Here is a 17,690-nt window from a genome sequence, read left to right as displayed (position 1 = left end):
CTAGGCATAACACCTGTTGCCGCATGTTACACAGAGCGGCTTGTAATGTTTGACTCACCTACCGGTCCGGGATAAATCCATCCTCCTGTCTCTTCTCTGGGCCTTTTCCCCTTTGCAAAGAAACTTTCCAAAGACATCTGATCTGTTTCTTACTCATTTTGCTGCTTGTGGGCTCAGTGTTGGCGCACAAGTAACAGAGAATCCGGTTAAAGGATTTTCAAAATAAAAGATCCTCCAGACTCAAATAATACATAAAACGGAAATATTTAATTATTTCTTGCGTGGCCCGGTACCAATTGGTCCACGGACCGGTACCGGTCCACGGACCGGGGGTTGGGGACCACTGCTCTAAACCACTCGCACCTTTTTACTCTCCGTCTCTCTCTGTCATTTCAGCACAGCCGTTGCCATGGCAACCTCCTGCGCTCCACAAACCGACCAGAGATTACTTTAAAAACATAACATTCGTTACAATATCAGGTTTTCAGGCTTGATATTTATTTTGCGATCATTAATAAGCCTCCCTGAACACACCGGTGGTTGATTAGTTCATTTTTAACTCCTGCTCTGCTCGTTATTTTGGTAATGGAACCGAAACGCACAGAATTGCGCAACACCTTGTTGAAACAATAATCACTGAGATTATTATTGTTGTTGGGTCATTAATTTGAAACGTTTTATTGACTTTTTTGTTGTTTTTTAATAAAGTTATGAACGTTTTGATGAGTCAGAAGAGGATGTGCTGGTCTCAGCTTCCTGGCGGCGTTCAGTTTGTCTCCTAATGCTGAGATCGACTCAAAACCTTCCACGATCGACTTATTGCACCGCTGCTCTAGCAAAGCACCAAGAGTTCAGAAACAATATGAAATGGGAAAAAAAGTTATTTATTAACTGATTAAGTCATGTTTTAGATTGTTCTTGAAAAACTAATCAGTCACGGCTGCACAGTGAACCCGTTGATTCTTTACAGCAGACAGCCGCTCTCCTCTCTTGCTGGTACTGCGTACCTCCGCTAAATCTTTTAGGGGTACGCAGTACCCGACCGTACCCCCCTACTTTCACTCCTGCTCATTGCACTATGTGCTTCAGCATTCGCTGACCTCGCTCCGTCAGTTTACATGGCCTACCACTTCATGGCCGAGTTGCTCTCTTTCCCAAATACTTCCATTTTCTTATAATGCAGCTGACATTTGACTGGAATATTTAGGAATGAGGAGATTCCACAACTGGATTTGTTGCACAGGTGGCGTTTCATCACAGTTCCACACTGGAATTCACTGAGCTCCTGAGAACGACCCATTCTGTCACCACTGTTTATAAAAACAGTCTGCATGCCTAGCTGCTTCATTTTATACACTTCTGGTCATGGAAGTGATTGGAACATCTGATTCCAATAATTTGGATGGTGGGGAATACTTTTGGCAACATAGAGTTTATATAACACGAGATTTGTATTTGCCATTATGTTTCTGAAACACAACAACACTGTAAAATCTAACACTACATCTTAACAACAGTAATAAGTTACAATTACTTACATTTCTGAAAAAGTTGTGGTAACTCATTTCTTTCAATTAGCTAAACTCAGAAATTAATTCTTGAAGTAATAATTCAGTTGTTTACTGCATTTTAAGTGGTGGTAAAAATGTCAACTTTGTTTAAGTTGACTTTATATCTGAAAGGAAAGCACCACTGTTAAGCATGGACAGTTTATTGATCATTACTGGCTATCATTTATCAGACATTATTATTATTACTTTTTGTTCAAAAATCAAAATATGGTGAATAAGTATAATTAAGAATAGTGCCTCCAAACATCATTTCCTGATCCCCTGCAGAAAATAAGTTGATGTTATAAGAAACAGATAAAACACCAAAATGCTACCCTAAAATGTTTGTTACTCTCTAAATACACTAACCTACTGCAGAAATAATGACTAAGCTCTATTTACGTATTAATGATTGTTCATGTTGTTTTTCATTGCCCTTTTTGTAGTGTCCATGTTTTTTCCTTTCCATGGTTCACAGCTTTTCAAGGCTGCAATGTCAGACCGTCCCAGTGAACGTGAATGATTAATTATTTGATGCATATGCAGACCCATTCAGTGTCTGTAAACAAAGACAGACGTGTGTTGTGGCAACGGAAGTATGACTGTAGATGGCTGTCAAGCTACATTAGTGCATTAACCACAAACAATACTTTGAAAAAGAAACTTTAATAAGTTGCAATTGTCGTCCAGATTTGTGGACAGTTACTGAGTGGGACAATTCAAACTGGTTGCTTTGTAAAAAAAACTTTTTTTAAAATCTACACTATATTTTATTTGTAAAATTACTTGGACATTCATACTAATCATAAATGTCTGACCACAGCTTTATTAGCTGCTTTATCTGTAGCTTCGTATGGTCTTTTTTTTTCCTTTTTAAATCTACATGTTTGAACAGAAAAAATTTAGTAGTTTGTCAAGGAAAATTTAACACATCTGTATCTAAAGCATGTTTCAAAAAAACTTCTAAAAAAGAATATTAAAGAATGGATGTCAAGGAAAAACTCTTTCCTGACTCTTAGGTACCGATACAAAACAGCAGCTGCAAATAAAGAACTACTGTGGATCAAAAGGAGGTATTTGTGAGCAGAGAACCATCTGGAAAACATCCAACAAAGCAACGCTACATGATTTCAGGGATAGTGAAATTGCTTGGCCCACTTGTTTTTGTAACAACTTTATCTTTCCTCAAGTCAAGGTCCGGACATAGTGGAAGAGAACAAAAACCCAAAACACTGCAGTTTAAGAAACATCAACATTGCACTAAGATAATTTTATCCCAATGAACCCAAATTCAGTGTTCACTTTTGACTGATGGAAAAAAGATCCGGGCTCATTGAATTTGTATCAAGCGCTTTGTCTATGAGCCAGCAGAGATCTGGCGAGATGCAAGGCGTTATTTAACATGGCTGCTGCCCAAGTACCTCAGCTACAGTAACAGACAGGCAGCCAGATAGACAGACAGCCCAGGGGCAATGTTGGGAACAAAAAAACAAAAAACAAATCTAGTAACATTCTGTAAAGAAGCAACAAATCTCTTTTGGTAGCCCATATCTTAAATTCTGTCTAATTACCATCTTCTGTTCAGGCTGTAATTATTCCAAGTGTCACAACATGAGCCTTTTTGATTTGGAACGTAATGAGGCAATTGAAGGAGATTAAACATGGGGAAAGCTGAAGCATACATTTGACTGCTTTTGTATAAATGATGTCCTCTATTTTATAATTATGAACATAATAAGAGAAAAACATGCATTTGAATTCAGTTCAAATAACAGATATGAATAAATCCATAGTTTTTGTTACTCTTAATATAGATTTGTTTTGTAAATATCAGCAGTGACCTCCAGTCAACTGATCTTTGGTGACTTACTGTAACTATAATTCAAAGTGTGCTATCCCTCAGTTGTTCTGCTGATTATTTAAATGCTCACTTGATTGTCAACATGTGAAAGCGAACAGTTATGGTAGAGGCAAGTTTTAGTCTCTGGAGGGCAAAAAGGCTAGTGTTAATTATGATGGAGCAGAGCAAAAGGAATTAAAACTAATGAAGTCCTGGGAGACTCGCTTGCTTGCTTCTCACCCAATACTCTTTCCCCTGGTCTCTGTGGGCTGGCACAGTCTGTCAAGAGTTATTTGTCTGTTTTAAACCCACAGAGGAGATATTAGGTGGGGGGAGGGAACTGTGCATGATGTCATAAATGGCTGCATTGTCACAAACAGTCCAAAAATCAAGCCTATTTACAGAATTTAATCTTTTACTTGTAGATGTTTTCTAGGGCTGTTGTAAACGAATATTTTAGTAATCGAGTAATCTATCGATTATTCTTACGATTAATCGAGTAATTGGATAAAAAAAATTATAAAATGAAATATTGGTAAATCTGGCATAATACAGGTGTTACTATCAGATATCAATATCAGTCCAATTTTTCATATTTGAGCATCCCTAACAGTTGCTTTTTTGTAGTTCAGAAAACTAACCTGTAACAATAATAGCTCACTTTCTAAGTTAACCAGAAGAAAAGTTATAGAAAAATCTGAAATTATATTGAATTTAATAACAAAGAGGCAGGCTCACAAATATGCTTATAAAAAATGTCTACAATCCAGCTTTTAGTTTATGTATTCATCTTCAGTGAGTTTAATAGATTAATTAAACTCACCTTGCCACCTAACCTGTCACGCTTTGGGTTTGAAAATACGGGAAATGCCGCCTGGAGTGGGAGGAGAGGGCCAATGAACGAACGTAAGATGGGGTGGAGGGGAGGAAATAGACCAGCGGACTGACGAACCGTTAGACCGGGGGACGAACACGGGGGGAAGCAATACGGGATATTTACGACACCTTCACTGGTCACACTCAGAAACTCATCTACTAGCCATGTACGATGCGCTCCGCCACCCGTTTCTTCAGACCGGGATATGAAATTTATTGTGCGGTTCGTCGGTAAAGCTACATTTACACGGTAAGCATCAGCTACTCAGCCGCCCGCCCTGTTCAGGCTATCCGCTCACCTCAGCGCTCTTCCCGCCGTTCGCTTTCAACCAGCAGCCCCGGAGGAGAAATGCTGCCGTACTCCAGGCATTCCCCCAGTCATTTTAAGGATGCTTATTGGTTCCCCAAAAACGATAAAAAGTCGGGCATTATCATCAATCAATAAAATCCCCACGGGCCAATCTTGAAGATTGGACTTTATGCCGCTGAGACTTAGCTTTTGTCAACAACTCAGAGGCGGAAGTGAGAGCTCCGCACAACGCAAATGAAGTCCCGGCCGGAACACGGTGCGCTAACTAATAAAACATAAATTAACGAAGCTTCGAGGCAGGTAAATTTTCCTCGAGGAATTTTAGTAATCGAGGTACTCGAATCATTCGAGGAATCGTTTCAGCCCTATTGTTTTCATGTTGAAATTAGCCTTAGTTCTGTTCTTGCTCTCTGTCACGCAACACGTCAGCTTACTCTCCATTTAGCAAAGGATTCTGTTTGGAGCACACAGTTTTACCAGTGATTCTGAACTTCAACATGCTTGTGTTACCTAAAGACTGCAGATCAGACAGCGTCGACATGATGAGTATGATTAGCCTCCTACTACCCTGCAGTACCACATCCACTTTCATGCTCAAAAGTATTTTATCTGTTTCAAAGAACCATCCTACGAGTATCATTGATGTTCTCTAGTTGTGACTCCTTGTTGGCTGTAGCCAACCTGATGTGTTGTTGAAGTGAGATTCATAAGAATCTGACAGGAGGCCAGTCACTCACGTCCAGCAGTCTCAGGTAGCACAGGGTCAGGGGTTAAATACTGAACATGCTACTGCTTCAAGGTTTTTAACATCAAATGTTAAGAAATCCATTTGAATTGACTTGCAAAGCATAGACTGCCCCCTGCCCTCCATGGATCATACTCTCCCTACCCTGTCCGCACACATACACAGTGAAACCCCCCAAGCAGATAGCCAAGCAGCTGTCAGAGAAAACAACAAACACTGTGCGCTTTTATGAGAGGTTTTTGTGTGGTTTCGGGAACTGACGGTCTGACGGGACAGACCCCCAACTTCCCTGCTGCCTGACCCTGGCATCTGCAGCGATCCTCCTGAGCATTATGCTAAGACCACAGGAGGTTTAAAAACTCTCAGCTGCACTCAGGAGCTAGAATGCTCTAAAAATAAAATGAAAGATATGTTTTTTGTGTGTGTGTGAAACTTTTTAGTGTCTTCACTGCCTGTGTCTGACGTCTCACATAAAAACCAGCAGAACCTGCAGGTACAGATGTAGAACCTAACCCTGCTTTAAACAGAACCACCAGGTTCTCCCTGACCTCTGCTTGGTTCCCTGGATTCCCTGATGCTTGTTCTCTAAAGAACTTCTGAGACCAGAACTAGAACAACTTCATTGAGACTGAGGCTGTTTACAATAATTTCTGGTGAAAATGGAAGAGTTTTGTTGTGTTTGTAGTGTACATTTACATGAAACCACCAAATGTTTTTCTCTGACAACGGCACAGTTTGAAAACGGGTTCCAGAGTGCAACGGAAACGTACCGGTCTCGGTTGTCTTGTAGACAGAATAAATGAATCTTTTCTGTCCCTAGCTCATGCATAGTATGACTCAAAACATGCACAGCAAATTCAAAAGTGTTAGATTTCCAGTTTAAGTGTTGTATGTTAAAATACAGTGTTAATTCAACACTTTAGTCTAATTCAACAACATGAGTGTTAGTTTCCCTAAAGACTTTGTTATTCCAAAGAGTTAAATAAAAGCAATTCTGTTCAGTGTTGATTTATAAATTAACACCAACAGTAACTCAGTCTGGTGTTGATTTAGAAATCAACAGCAGACAGTTCCTCCCACAATTGTAACATATTTGTGACATCACATCAGGGAAGGAGCCACAGGTTGGGTGGGGGGTGTAGCAGGGCCCTAACCCAGGCCTAGAGGGGGCCCAGATGGGAGGCAGAACATGCCTTCAGGGATCCAATTTTTTTATCACATTTAACAAGAGCTGTAAAAGGAGAGCCCTCTCCTATTAAGAATTGTGTATGATTCCCCAGTAGCTTATGCTTTTTGCTTTGCTCTGCTGAACTTCCAGAGTTTTTTTTTTTTTAGGCCTTCTGCCTCAGCCCATCAGCCCTAAGGAATCTTCCCACATCCTGAAGAACCGACAGTTCATCCAGCAGAGGATTTTTGTCATTGTGAATGTGCGGCATTCAGTGGTTGACAATACAATTAATTTTGTTTGTTGCCAACAACGCCACCTGGGGTTATCACCCAGGAATTAACGGTAAAGGACACAGATCCGACTTTGCAATAAGCAAGAGACAGGTTTCAAGACAATAATAATTTATTATCACAATGACAAATATGGGTGAAATATGGTCATCAGATAGGGGAAACAGTATCTGATGGGTAATATTGAGCATTAAATTGCATTGCCCTGTTTTTAATTCATATAGCACTATGCTATCTATTATAATTATAATATATACAACATATATATATATATATATATATATATATAACATATATATATATATATATATATATATATATATATATATATATATATATATATATATATATATAACATATATATTATTTATTATAATTATTAGTATTATTACCAGTGATGGGTCCAGCAACACCGACGCGTCGGCGCATGTATCAAGCCCCATAGACCAACACTCGTGTCGGTGCGCGTATTGGTTTCAGCAAGTCACGTGACCAATACAGGAACTGTTTCAAAATGACGCTGGATGACAAACTGTGTTTATAAGGAAGCGAATCTGTCAATCTGTCAAAAGCATTTGCCAAACAAATTCTTGATATTTTACAGCATCAACTACGGAGCAGCTTCAAAGGAAAGGTTCCGCAGAGTGGGACCATTTTGATCATATACTGGAAAACAGTGTTGTGTTCAAGACCACCTAACCCGAGACCAAGACAAGACCAAGACCAGAGTGTATCAAGACCGAGACAAGACCAAGACTTTTGGGGTCCGAGACCAAGTCAAGACCAAGACCGATGAAAGTCGAGACCGAGTCAAGACCAAGACCAGCGGCCCGTGCTACATGACACAATAAAATGTAAAATATGATCGAAATTGCTTCTCAAAATAATCTGAAAGATCCATATTACCATAAAACACCTAGATATTAAATACTTAATACATTTTACCAATATTAAATATTCCATTTATGTGCTAAAAAGTGTGATGGTCTCGTGCCATCCCTAAAAAGATAACGCCCTGGGCATTTGCCCATATTGCTCATATAAGAAACCACCACTGTCTGCACCATTAAACATAGCAATTGAGGCAATGCCCTGATGGTAAATAACGCTCAACCATGAACACTGACCAAGGAGCAACAAGCAAGAAGTAACCAAACAGAAGGCGCTCATCGTGACTGTTTTCACTCTCTCTCCCAGTACATGAAGCCAGGTAGTCTGACACCATGGCAGACATTACAGCTGCCACTTTGAACAAAAACAATCAAAGAGCAATGTGCATGCTCTGCGTGCTCTTTCGTTCTTGTGTTTTAGTTATTTGTTAATTTAAATATTAACGTACATAATAAAATAAAATAATGATGCAGTGTACACAGAGCATTACAAGAACAAAGAACAGGTGTTCTGTCAGGTCAGCATATGTTGTCAGATAGTCATACGCTTAGCTCAGATATGCATACGCTGTCATTACCATATGATTTTATTTAATCAGCAACATAGAATCATGACGTAGATCATCATACACTTGGTTATTAACAGTTGTATGGCATCCAGCTGCAGCCAGACCTGCTTTAAACACACTTTGAAACCACGACAACGCATGTATATCCATCTAGTTATCACATTATGTCATATTATAAACAATTTAATTACTTATTTTCGTCATAACTTGTTGCGTATACTGACAACTCCACTGACGGTCGGACTTAATGCGCATGCGCTGGCATGGTACTCACTGCATGTATGCTATTCTGACAGCGTATGGCTATCTGATAGAACACCGGCTATATCTGTCAGACACGTCATTACCATAAGATTTCATTTAATCAACAACACAGAATCATGACGTAGATCGTCATACACTTTGTAATTAACAGTTGTATGGCATCCTGACTTAGCGGTTAAGTGAGTTTTACACGGGTGTGTGTTGTAGCTAACTCCAGCTGCAGCCAGACCCTGCTTTAAATACACTTTGAAACCTTGACAACACATGTATATCTATATAGTTATCATTGAAAACAATTTAATGACTTATGTTCATCATAACTTGCTGCGTATGGTGAACTGACAACTCCTCTGACGGTCGGATTTCTTAATGCTTAATGCATGTATGCTATCCTGACAGCGTATGGCTATCTGATAGAACAACGGCTCTCAGTGAGTGACACTCCAGTCCTATCTAATAAGTAAAGAGCCGTGCAGAAGAATCGACTGTTTCTGAATGTCACCTCACTATATTGCAGACTTTTGGACATAGCGTTGTCCCATATATGCGACAAGTCAGTCAACACCTCCGCACAATAATTCAGCATAGTGAGTGATAACATGTTTCATCACAATGCTTATGTGTCTCTGTACAGCTAGCTTTGCTAACATCACGTTAACGGAGCTTACCTTCTTTGAGCTACTTTTCTAAGTGACGAAAAAAGTTAGACGTTGTCCCCACCGTCTGTGAAAGCGAAGCGCTGCTGAGTTAGCTGTGGCCATCGGATTTCTTACTATTTATGCAGCGCTATTATATTACTGACGATTAGACAAACATTTTCTGCCACTGAGAGAAAACCACTGCGCATGTCCTGGAGCGCCGCGTGCGAGTGAAAGGTGGGGAGGGTGGGGGGAGTAACAGAAACACGTAGTTGCTTGGATTTTAATTGGTGCGTTTTGCATCCACTGAAAACAAAGATGTTAACAAATAAAGTGGACAGAATGCTGCACGTTTAGTGATATTTTCACAGTTGCGGTCTTGACTGGTCTTGAAATAAAATGCCGAGTCCTCAGCGCCCGAGACCGAGACAAGACCGAGACCAAATGCGGTCGAGTCCGAGACGAGACCGAGACCATCAAAAAATGGTCTTAAGACCAAGACCAACTTCGAGTACCACAACACTGCTGGAAAATAAATTTGTTTTCGTTTTTGTCGTTTCATCCGGTTCTTGTCAGTTTCTACTTGATCTATCTGAACCCAAATTCAGCTGAAACTGACTCTTAGTTTACTTTCATATTATGTTCTGCAGGTTAAGTGTCGCATTTGTTTAACTAAGCTGTCTTATTTAAATAAATCCTCCTCCTCAATGCTGAGGCATCATGAGGCATGAGAATGAAGTCCCAGACACACCTAGAATAAACTCTGATATACAGCCATTCTACGAATTACTCAGTTGCGTTTTATAAATTATTTCATATACAGTGATCCTTCGCTATAATGCGGTTCACTTTTCACGGTATCGCTGCTTCGCAGATTTTTTTGTGCAGTTTTTTTTTCCACAGTGTTCTTCGTCCTGATTGACCGTATGATTGGTAAAAACAGTCTCCGCGCTACCTGAGTGCCAATAACGTTACGGTGTTTAATACAGATTGGCCACTCAGGAGATGGAAACTGAAACTTTCGATGTCTCCTGAAAAAAAAAAAAAAAAAAAAAAAAAAAACTGTGGCCAGAGGCAGCGCAAACCTGACCGGAGGCTCGCTTGATGAGGTCCATCGCTCTGCTGTAGATACAGCTGTGAATCTCGCGGGGCAGGTTGGAGGAGACGCTTTAATGACGTGACTGCGGATCACATTAAGGCCCGATTGATGAACACGCACATCCGCTGACCTGAAAACAGGTTTTGTTCTTTGGTTTCAATGTAAAGTATTTATTTATGCTGTGTAATAACTGTAAAAATGAAGGTAATTATGTAGAGGAATATAATTCTACTAATAGTTAAAAGTCATGTTGTTGGTTGATTCACATTAAGATATGTTTTGACTGAAAAGAAATGTACTGTGTCAAATGTACTGGGTCAATCTGACCTACAAGTCAGAAAGGAACTCATTTCATGAGTATAGCACCTTTAAATTCCTCTATAACTACTTCACGGATTTCGCCTATCACGGGTTATTTTCGGAACGCAACCCCTAAGAAAAATATTCGCTGTAAATGTAATGTTATGTAATGTTTACTTAATTTTTTTCTACAGCAGGAGAAGTTTTGTCAAAAAAGCGTAACAGGCTAAATTTCAAAAATGTTGTAAAAACTTTTTTTAAAATAAAAATGTGTGGGAAAAAACAGTCCATATTCCAAACACATTCACTTAAATATTCACTTTATGGTACATATTCACATTCTTTATTGACTGTATATCAAATATATTTTAAATGTAACTGAAGATATGACATAATACAACATATAATATTCAATACAATACAAAGACTTAAATCTTATTGTATAGACTAGGTCATCAAATCACTACGTTGCCTGTAGGAATTTTTAATGTCCAGCAGGTGTCAGTATTGAGCGACACAGTATCGACACAGTATCAATACAGTGTTGCTATGAGTCGAAACGCCTCATGACGCCTCATTTACCCATCACTAATTATTACTATTAGTTTCCTGCAAAAACGGGAAGAAAGTGTGACAACTTTGCCAAAACATGTTTGAGCTTTCACGGTGTCCGTAGTTCCACAGACAAGCGAGCCGAACAAGCGCGTGCTTGCTATGCGCGCGCTTTCTCAGTGCTCATCACGAGCACGCGCCAATTTTACCGCGTGGGCGGGGCGGAGCCGCAAGACGACGCGGGGGGAACCGTATCTGATGGGGAAACGCGGATTGACGTAACACCTGTTCTCTCTTGACCGCTAAATTAGCGGTGACTCAGTCCAGGCAAAGCAGCAGCGGTAAGTGTGTGGCCAACAGCTGCGATTGCGATCAGGCCAAGTTCCCTTCGCTTCCACCCAAACGGGAACGCTCACAAACATCGGCACTTGTCACAGGAACCACTCCACCCACGATCAAACGTGGAGGTAAATACGCCAGTACGTTTCTGTACTAGGCACACAGACGCCCAACACGGAAGTGCGGCGCGCGACCTGTCAACAGCAAAACAACCAGTGTCAGTCCTCCTGACCTCAGCTTTTATACTGAGCGCCCTCTGACGCTATTTGCTCATTTGCAATCACCCTGCCAGCAGGTGCAGCCTCCACCTTCTTCCTGCCACAAAAGGATCAGAGCGACCTGAGCTCTCTTCGACATTCGTCACTTCCTGGGAGACATCCAGGTCCGTTCCCGCCCCTTTCTGTTTGCTGCAGCGAGGTCCTTCTCAATCAGACACACACAGTGTGTGTTTGCCCCCAATATCTGGATGAACAGTATCTGGTGGGGAAACATGAGACGTTCTTTCAAGTAGAACTTTTTTTAAATTATTTTTTAACACATGTGGCGTGGCGAGGGTATTGCACCTTTTCGATGCATACTGTTACTGTGTAAACAAAGATTGTAATTAGAACGTCTTCATGTAAATGTGTGAACAGAAATGGAACAAAAATTCTATTTTTGTTGGATCATTGTCATGTGAACTGGGCCTGAGTCTATGTTACATTCAGGCACATGCCTTTTAGTGTTTAGGTTGATTCTGAAACAGTTGCTAAATACTAATCCATCCCATACTTTTCAGGGTTCCATGAACAGTTTTGAAAGCAACATTTTCCTTTTACTTCCTAATTACACAAAAAAGGGTCAGAATGTTAACCAGTTTTTTTTTTTTTTTTATGTGACCAAGCTAAAGAGAGGGGAAATATAATCAAAGAGCTTTTGTGAAAGTTGAGTTCCTGGTTGAAGTCAGTTCTCTGAGTTAGTATTTATATTTATAGATCCTATTTAGAAATGTCATTTTCTAGAGAAATATTGAAATGAACAACCATACACAACTAAGAGATCTGCTGTCTTTGTCTTTTGTTGGTCCCACCTCCACAGCTCATCTTTGCAGTGGGCCGTTCCACAAACACCTGCAGGACCTGTTCATCCCTCTGGTGGTGCGATACATTGACCTGATGGAGACCTCCATTGCCCAGTCCATCCACCGTGGCTTTGAGCAGGAGACCTGGCATTCAGTCAGGTACGGCTACTTGTGAGCTGTCTTAGCTTTATAGCAGTAGTGACATTCATGGTGCTGCTCTGGCTGTGCAGTAAGGGACATATTTACTCTGTCCTTGTTATAACAGAATAGTGAATATGACCAGAATATGACCAATTAATAAAACTTACTTTTAGAAACACTGGAGAACATTATGTATCGACCTAACTCTTCTTACAACTAGAATCTAGAGCTAGGTCATCTATAGGTAGATATTTTCTATGTTCCATTAGCTCTGTTAGTTGAAGGGTGTAATGAAAAGTGTATGTTTCAAAGATCTGAAACAGCGGGCAGAACAAATGGCTTTAGGCTAAATTGCTGCTTTTGATGGTTGTGGCTTCGAAGTGACCAAAACAAAAATTAAAAGGGAACTGGGCCGACAATATTCTACACTCAACCAACCGAAGCAGCACAAACCTTCATGGGACAAGAAACAAATAGAATAAAATGGAACAGGCCAGTGACTCTGATGTCTGCTCTCATTCCTCTTTCACCTGTTTTGCTTTCTCCTTTTGTTCTGCTAAAATCCTCCTTTGTCATGGGTCTGATCTGTTTGGCAGATTGTTAACCAACAATCTAGCCAGTGTTCCTCTTCCTAGAATCTCCAGCCTTCCCCTCACTTTGCCTCAGATGCCCAGCTTCTCGGTTCCTGCTTGGTTTGGACCGATCTATGAGAACACGTATGTACAGTGGAGCAATTCATGCCTCTGACAGTCTACGCTATAGGTCTTCAGAGCATCTGAGAAACTATTATTGTTGGAGTTAGTGTTCACTCTTCAGGAACATTAATGTATTCATAATCTGGAGCCTGTTTATTTAGTTAATTCTCCTGTTATGTTCAGATTAGCCAAAGCCTTTTGTGCAGATAGAACTAAAACAACCTAGCTTTCATTTCCTCATCATCTGTCCTAAATAAGAATGAGCTGATGAAGGGTCTTTTCCACCAAGCTGAGGGCAGAACTAACTAAACACCAGCACTTTGTGTCTCCACTGAAACAGAATCCTGCTCTAGCAACAGGAACCAGAACCATTCCAGAACCAGGAAGCCATGGCTTTTATCGGGGACTTTTATCAGGATCATAGAGAACAGCAGCCAATCAGAAACATGTTAACATGTATTATTTATAATTTAACTGTAGTTTCAGTTTTACCACATGTATTTATATCTCTGCTGTTATAAATAACAGTAGAGATATTTAGAGAATAAAATCCAGTTTTTGAGAAAAAAAACTGGATTTTATTCTAAACAAACTCCCAAAGCATCTGCACTGGCTTTGATCCTGTCATCAGAAACCAAAACTAATCTGAAACTCTGTTAAGCACTTTTTTACCACCACTTTTAATTATTGCTATTACAAAGCTCAAAAAAATAAAGGGAACACTCAAATAACACATCCTAGATCTGAATGAATTAATGAAATATTCTCATTGAATACTTTGTTCTGTACAAAGTTGAATGTGCTGACAACAAAATCACACAAAAATCATCAATAGAAATCAAATTTATTAACCAATGGAGGCCTGGATTTGGAGCCACACACAAAATTAAAGTGAAATGTTCCCTTTATTTTTTTGAGCAGTATATTTTATTTCAATAGTACATTAAAAACAGCAATAGCTAATAGGGCTGAAACGATTCCTCGAATGATTCGAGTACCTCGATTACTAAAATTCCTCGAGGAAAATTTACCTGCCTCGAAGCTTCGTTAATTTATGTTTTATTAGTTAGCGCACCGTGTTCCGGCCGGGACTTCATTTGCGTTGCGCGGAGCTCTCACTTCCGCCTCTGAGTTGTTGACAAAAGCTAAGTCTCAGCGGCATAAAGTCCAATCTTCAAGATTGGCCCGTGGGGATTTTATTGACTGATGATAATGCCCGACTTTTTATCGTTTTTGGGGAACCAATAAGCATCCTTAAAATGACTGGGGAATGCCTGGAGTACGGCAGCATTTCTCCTCCGGGGCTGCTGGTTGAAAGCGAACGGCGGGAAGAGCGCTGAGGTGAGCGGATAGCCTGAACAGGGCGGGCGGCTGAGTAGCTGATGCTTACCGTGTAAATGTAGCTTTACCGACGAACCGCACAATACATTTCATATCCCGGTCTGAAGAAACGGGTGGCGGAGCGCATCGTACATGGCTGGTAGATGAGTTTCTGAGTGTGACCAGTGAAGGTGTCGTAAATATCCCGTATTGCTTCCCCCGTGTTCGTCCCCCGGTCTAACGGTTCGTCAGTCCGCTGGTCTATTTCCTCCCCTCCACCCCATCTTACGTTCGTTCATTCGCCCTCTCCTCCCACTCCAGACGGCATTTCCCATATTTTCAAACCCAAAGCGTGACAGGTTAGGTGGCAAGGTGAGTTTAATTAATCTATTAAACTCACTGAAGATGAATACATAAACTAAAAGCTGGATTGTAGACATTTTTTATAAGCATATTTGTGAGCCTGCCTCTTTGTTATTAAATTCAATATAATTTCAGATTTTTCTATAACTTTTCTTCTGGTTAACTTAGAAAGTGAGCTATTATTGTTACAGGTTAGTTTTCTAAACTACAATAAAGCAACTGTTAGGGATGCTCAAATATGAAAAATTGGACTGACATTGATATCTGATAGTAACACCTGTATTATGCCAGATTTACCAATATTTCATTTTATAATTTTTTTTATCCGATTACTCGATTAATCGTAAGAAAAATCGATAGATTACTCGATTACTAAAATATTCGTTTACAACAGCCCTAATAGCTAATTATGGAGCAACATAAAAAGTTTAACCATTACATAAAGGGTAAACTAAAGCATTAAAAAAGAGCAAAGTTAAATAGGCAGTGATAGTTAATGCATGTATGAGAATTAGCACAATAAAAGATTAAATATTTAGTTTGACAAGAACTAAAATTCTGATCAGAGAAATGTGTTTTTAAAAAGATTTAATATGATTAACACTTTGCATCTCAGATGTATTAAGGCAGTTTTAGCCACGGGTTATTTGTCACCACTTAGTACCTGTGAGCTGCAGTGTTTGAGTGTCAAACAACAGTTCATCTGTGGACCTTCAAGCTCTGGTGGTGAAATATGATGTGTCCTGCCATCATATTATTGAGACTCTTAAAAACGGGGAATAAAATCTTAAACTAGATCAGGGGTGGGCAGCTCCAGGCCTGGAGGGTCTCCTGCAACGTTTAGCTGCATCTCTACTTCAACACACCTGAGTCAAATAATGAGGTCTTTAGCAGGACTCTGGAGAACTTGGCTGCACTTAGGAGGTGATTCAGCTGTTGGATTCAAGCGTGTTGGACCAGAGAGACATCTAAGAGCTGCAGGACCAGGATTGCCCACCCCTGATCTAGATTCTGAAATGAACAGGAAGCCTGAGCACGTGTGGTTTTGGTCTTTAGCTCCTGTCAGAAGGCGTGCAACAGCTAAATAAATGACTTATCAAGATCAGCGTACAGAGTGGTCACAGATACAAGCAACATGTAATAAAAAGATGAATTCATTTGAAATCCAATGGAAAATAGGACTTTACTGACACAGGGAACATCAAACAGTAACCGAATGAAACATGTATAAGAAAGTCTTTCACTTCTAGACACTTATTTTACTGTAACTAACTATATGGTTTTTTTTTTCTTCCTATTACCTTGAAAACTGGCTCAGAGCTTATCTGTCCAGCTGAGTTTCTCTCCCGGACGAATCCACTAAAGGAACTATTACCACTATTAACGTTTTACTTTTCTATAACAAAAGTGTTATTGGAACATTCAAGGCCATGATAAGTGTATGCAAACTTCACATGTTCCCTGTTAATGGTGTGTTTCTCTGTAGTTTTCAAGTCCCTGAAAATCTCTGCAAGATCTGTTAATGAGTTGGCTTTTCCCGTATTTCTGGACATTAACAGTTTCTGTGGCTGCATGACACCATTGTCTCCCAGGTTTCCACCCAGTCTGGAAAACTCTGGCATTTGATCTCAGTATTTACCAGGCCTTGCCACCTGCCTTCCTCTCTGTCCTTCCTGTGTTCTCTGTGTCATTGTGTTAATATAAAAGTCTTAGAATTAACAGCTTAGTTTGAATAACTCTGGAATATCTGCCTATGAACTGTGCAGGGACCCAGATGAGATCTGGGTTTAGTGGGTTCTGTTTTAAAGGACAGGACTAGTTGGCAATCCTCTTTCTTTTTGACTGGGAGAATTGGGCTTTTATCACATTGCTATATTAGTGCTGGTCAGAACCATGTAGACAGGACTTCATGGCTCCTCAGGACCCGTGGTCTTAAAGTATCAAGTCCAGATGAAGACCTGTAGTCTCAGACTGCCCTCAGTGTTTTCAGTCATGTTGACTTTTTGTGTCTGTCTGAATGTTATTGTCACTAAAAAGAGTATGAAAGGTATCTGACCCTCTTGAGTCTGCATGCTACTATTTGCTAGTTTTGATGTTTGTGATAATATTTGGTGATTTGAGCATTCGCTCATCTACTTGACAGCTGAGCAGAATTTTCAGATCCAGCTGCACGACAGTCGGTGGAATATGATCTCAGTCAGTAGTGCTTGTGCTGTGAAGTGTCCATGCCACAATTAGATTCTCAACCTAATAACACAGCAACTTGTTTTGTGTTGCAGCTTGCAAGGAGTAAATCTTCCAGATATTTTGTAAGTTGATTTTTTTCTCTTTGATAGTAAGAAAAGTTTTCAAATATTTTCTTAAATCTAAACTTCAGTTTCAGGATGAAGGGCTGAGATTCCTATCAAACTAATCCATTCAAAAGTCAATAAGATAATTTTTCTCATTGACTTTCCTCTTAATGTTTATTTAGGGTTGAGACTTAAAAATGTTAATTTAGCTCACTTGATTCCAGAGAGTTTAAGGCCTTTGTAATGTATTAAATAACACATTTAATTGCTGAATGTAAACCCAGACTAGTGCTGCTCCAGAGGTGGGGAGGTTGGGCACGAATATCTGCTGCTAAAGAGAATCCTGAACTGAACACAACTGTGATGCTGCTGATCTCTGCTTATCTATAG

General features: G+C 40.0%; 1 protein-coding gene across 4 annotated transcripts in view; it reads left to right on the top strand.

The window, feature by feature from the left end:
* Nucleotides 1-17,690, top strand: part of cadps2 (Ca++-dependent secretion activator 2) — a 240,977-nt gene that overhangs the window by 171,327 nt on the left and 51,960 nt on the right. For 2 of the 4 annotated variants that reach the window (XM_088006677.1, XM_088006678.1), the window contains exons 19-21: nucleotides 12,508-12,649; nucleotides 13,228-13,347; nucleotides 17,289-17,318. In XM_088006677.1, coding sequence (XP_087862803.1) covers nucleotides 12,508-12,649; nucleotides 13,228-13,347; nucleotides 17,289-17,318 — 292 coding nt within the window. The remainder of the gene's footprint in view (nucleotides 1-12,507; nucleotides 12,650-13,227; nucleotides 13,348-17,288; nucleotides 17,319-17,690) is intronic. The other 2 variants (XM_088006675.1, XM_088006676.1) reach the window with 1 other exon arrangement.

Source organism: Poecilia mexicana, unplaced genomic scaffold (genome assembly GCF_051168715.1).
Source record: "Poecilia mexicana isolate PSO_F unplaced genomic scaffold, ASM5116871v1 scaffold_6, whole genome shotgun sequence".
Taxonomy (NCBI): Eukaryota; Metazoa; Chordata; class Actinopteri; order Cyprinodontiformes; family Poeciliidae; genus Poecilia; species Poecilia mexicana.
The sequence above is the reverse complement of the archived record's forward strand: the minus strand, read 5'-3'. Positions and strand labels throughout refer to the sequence as shown.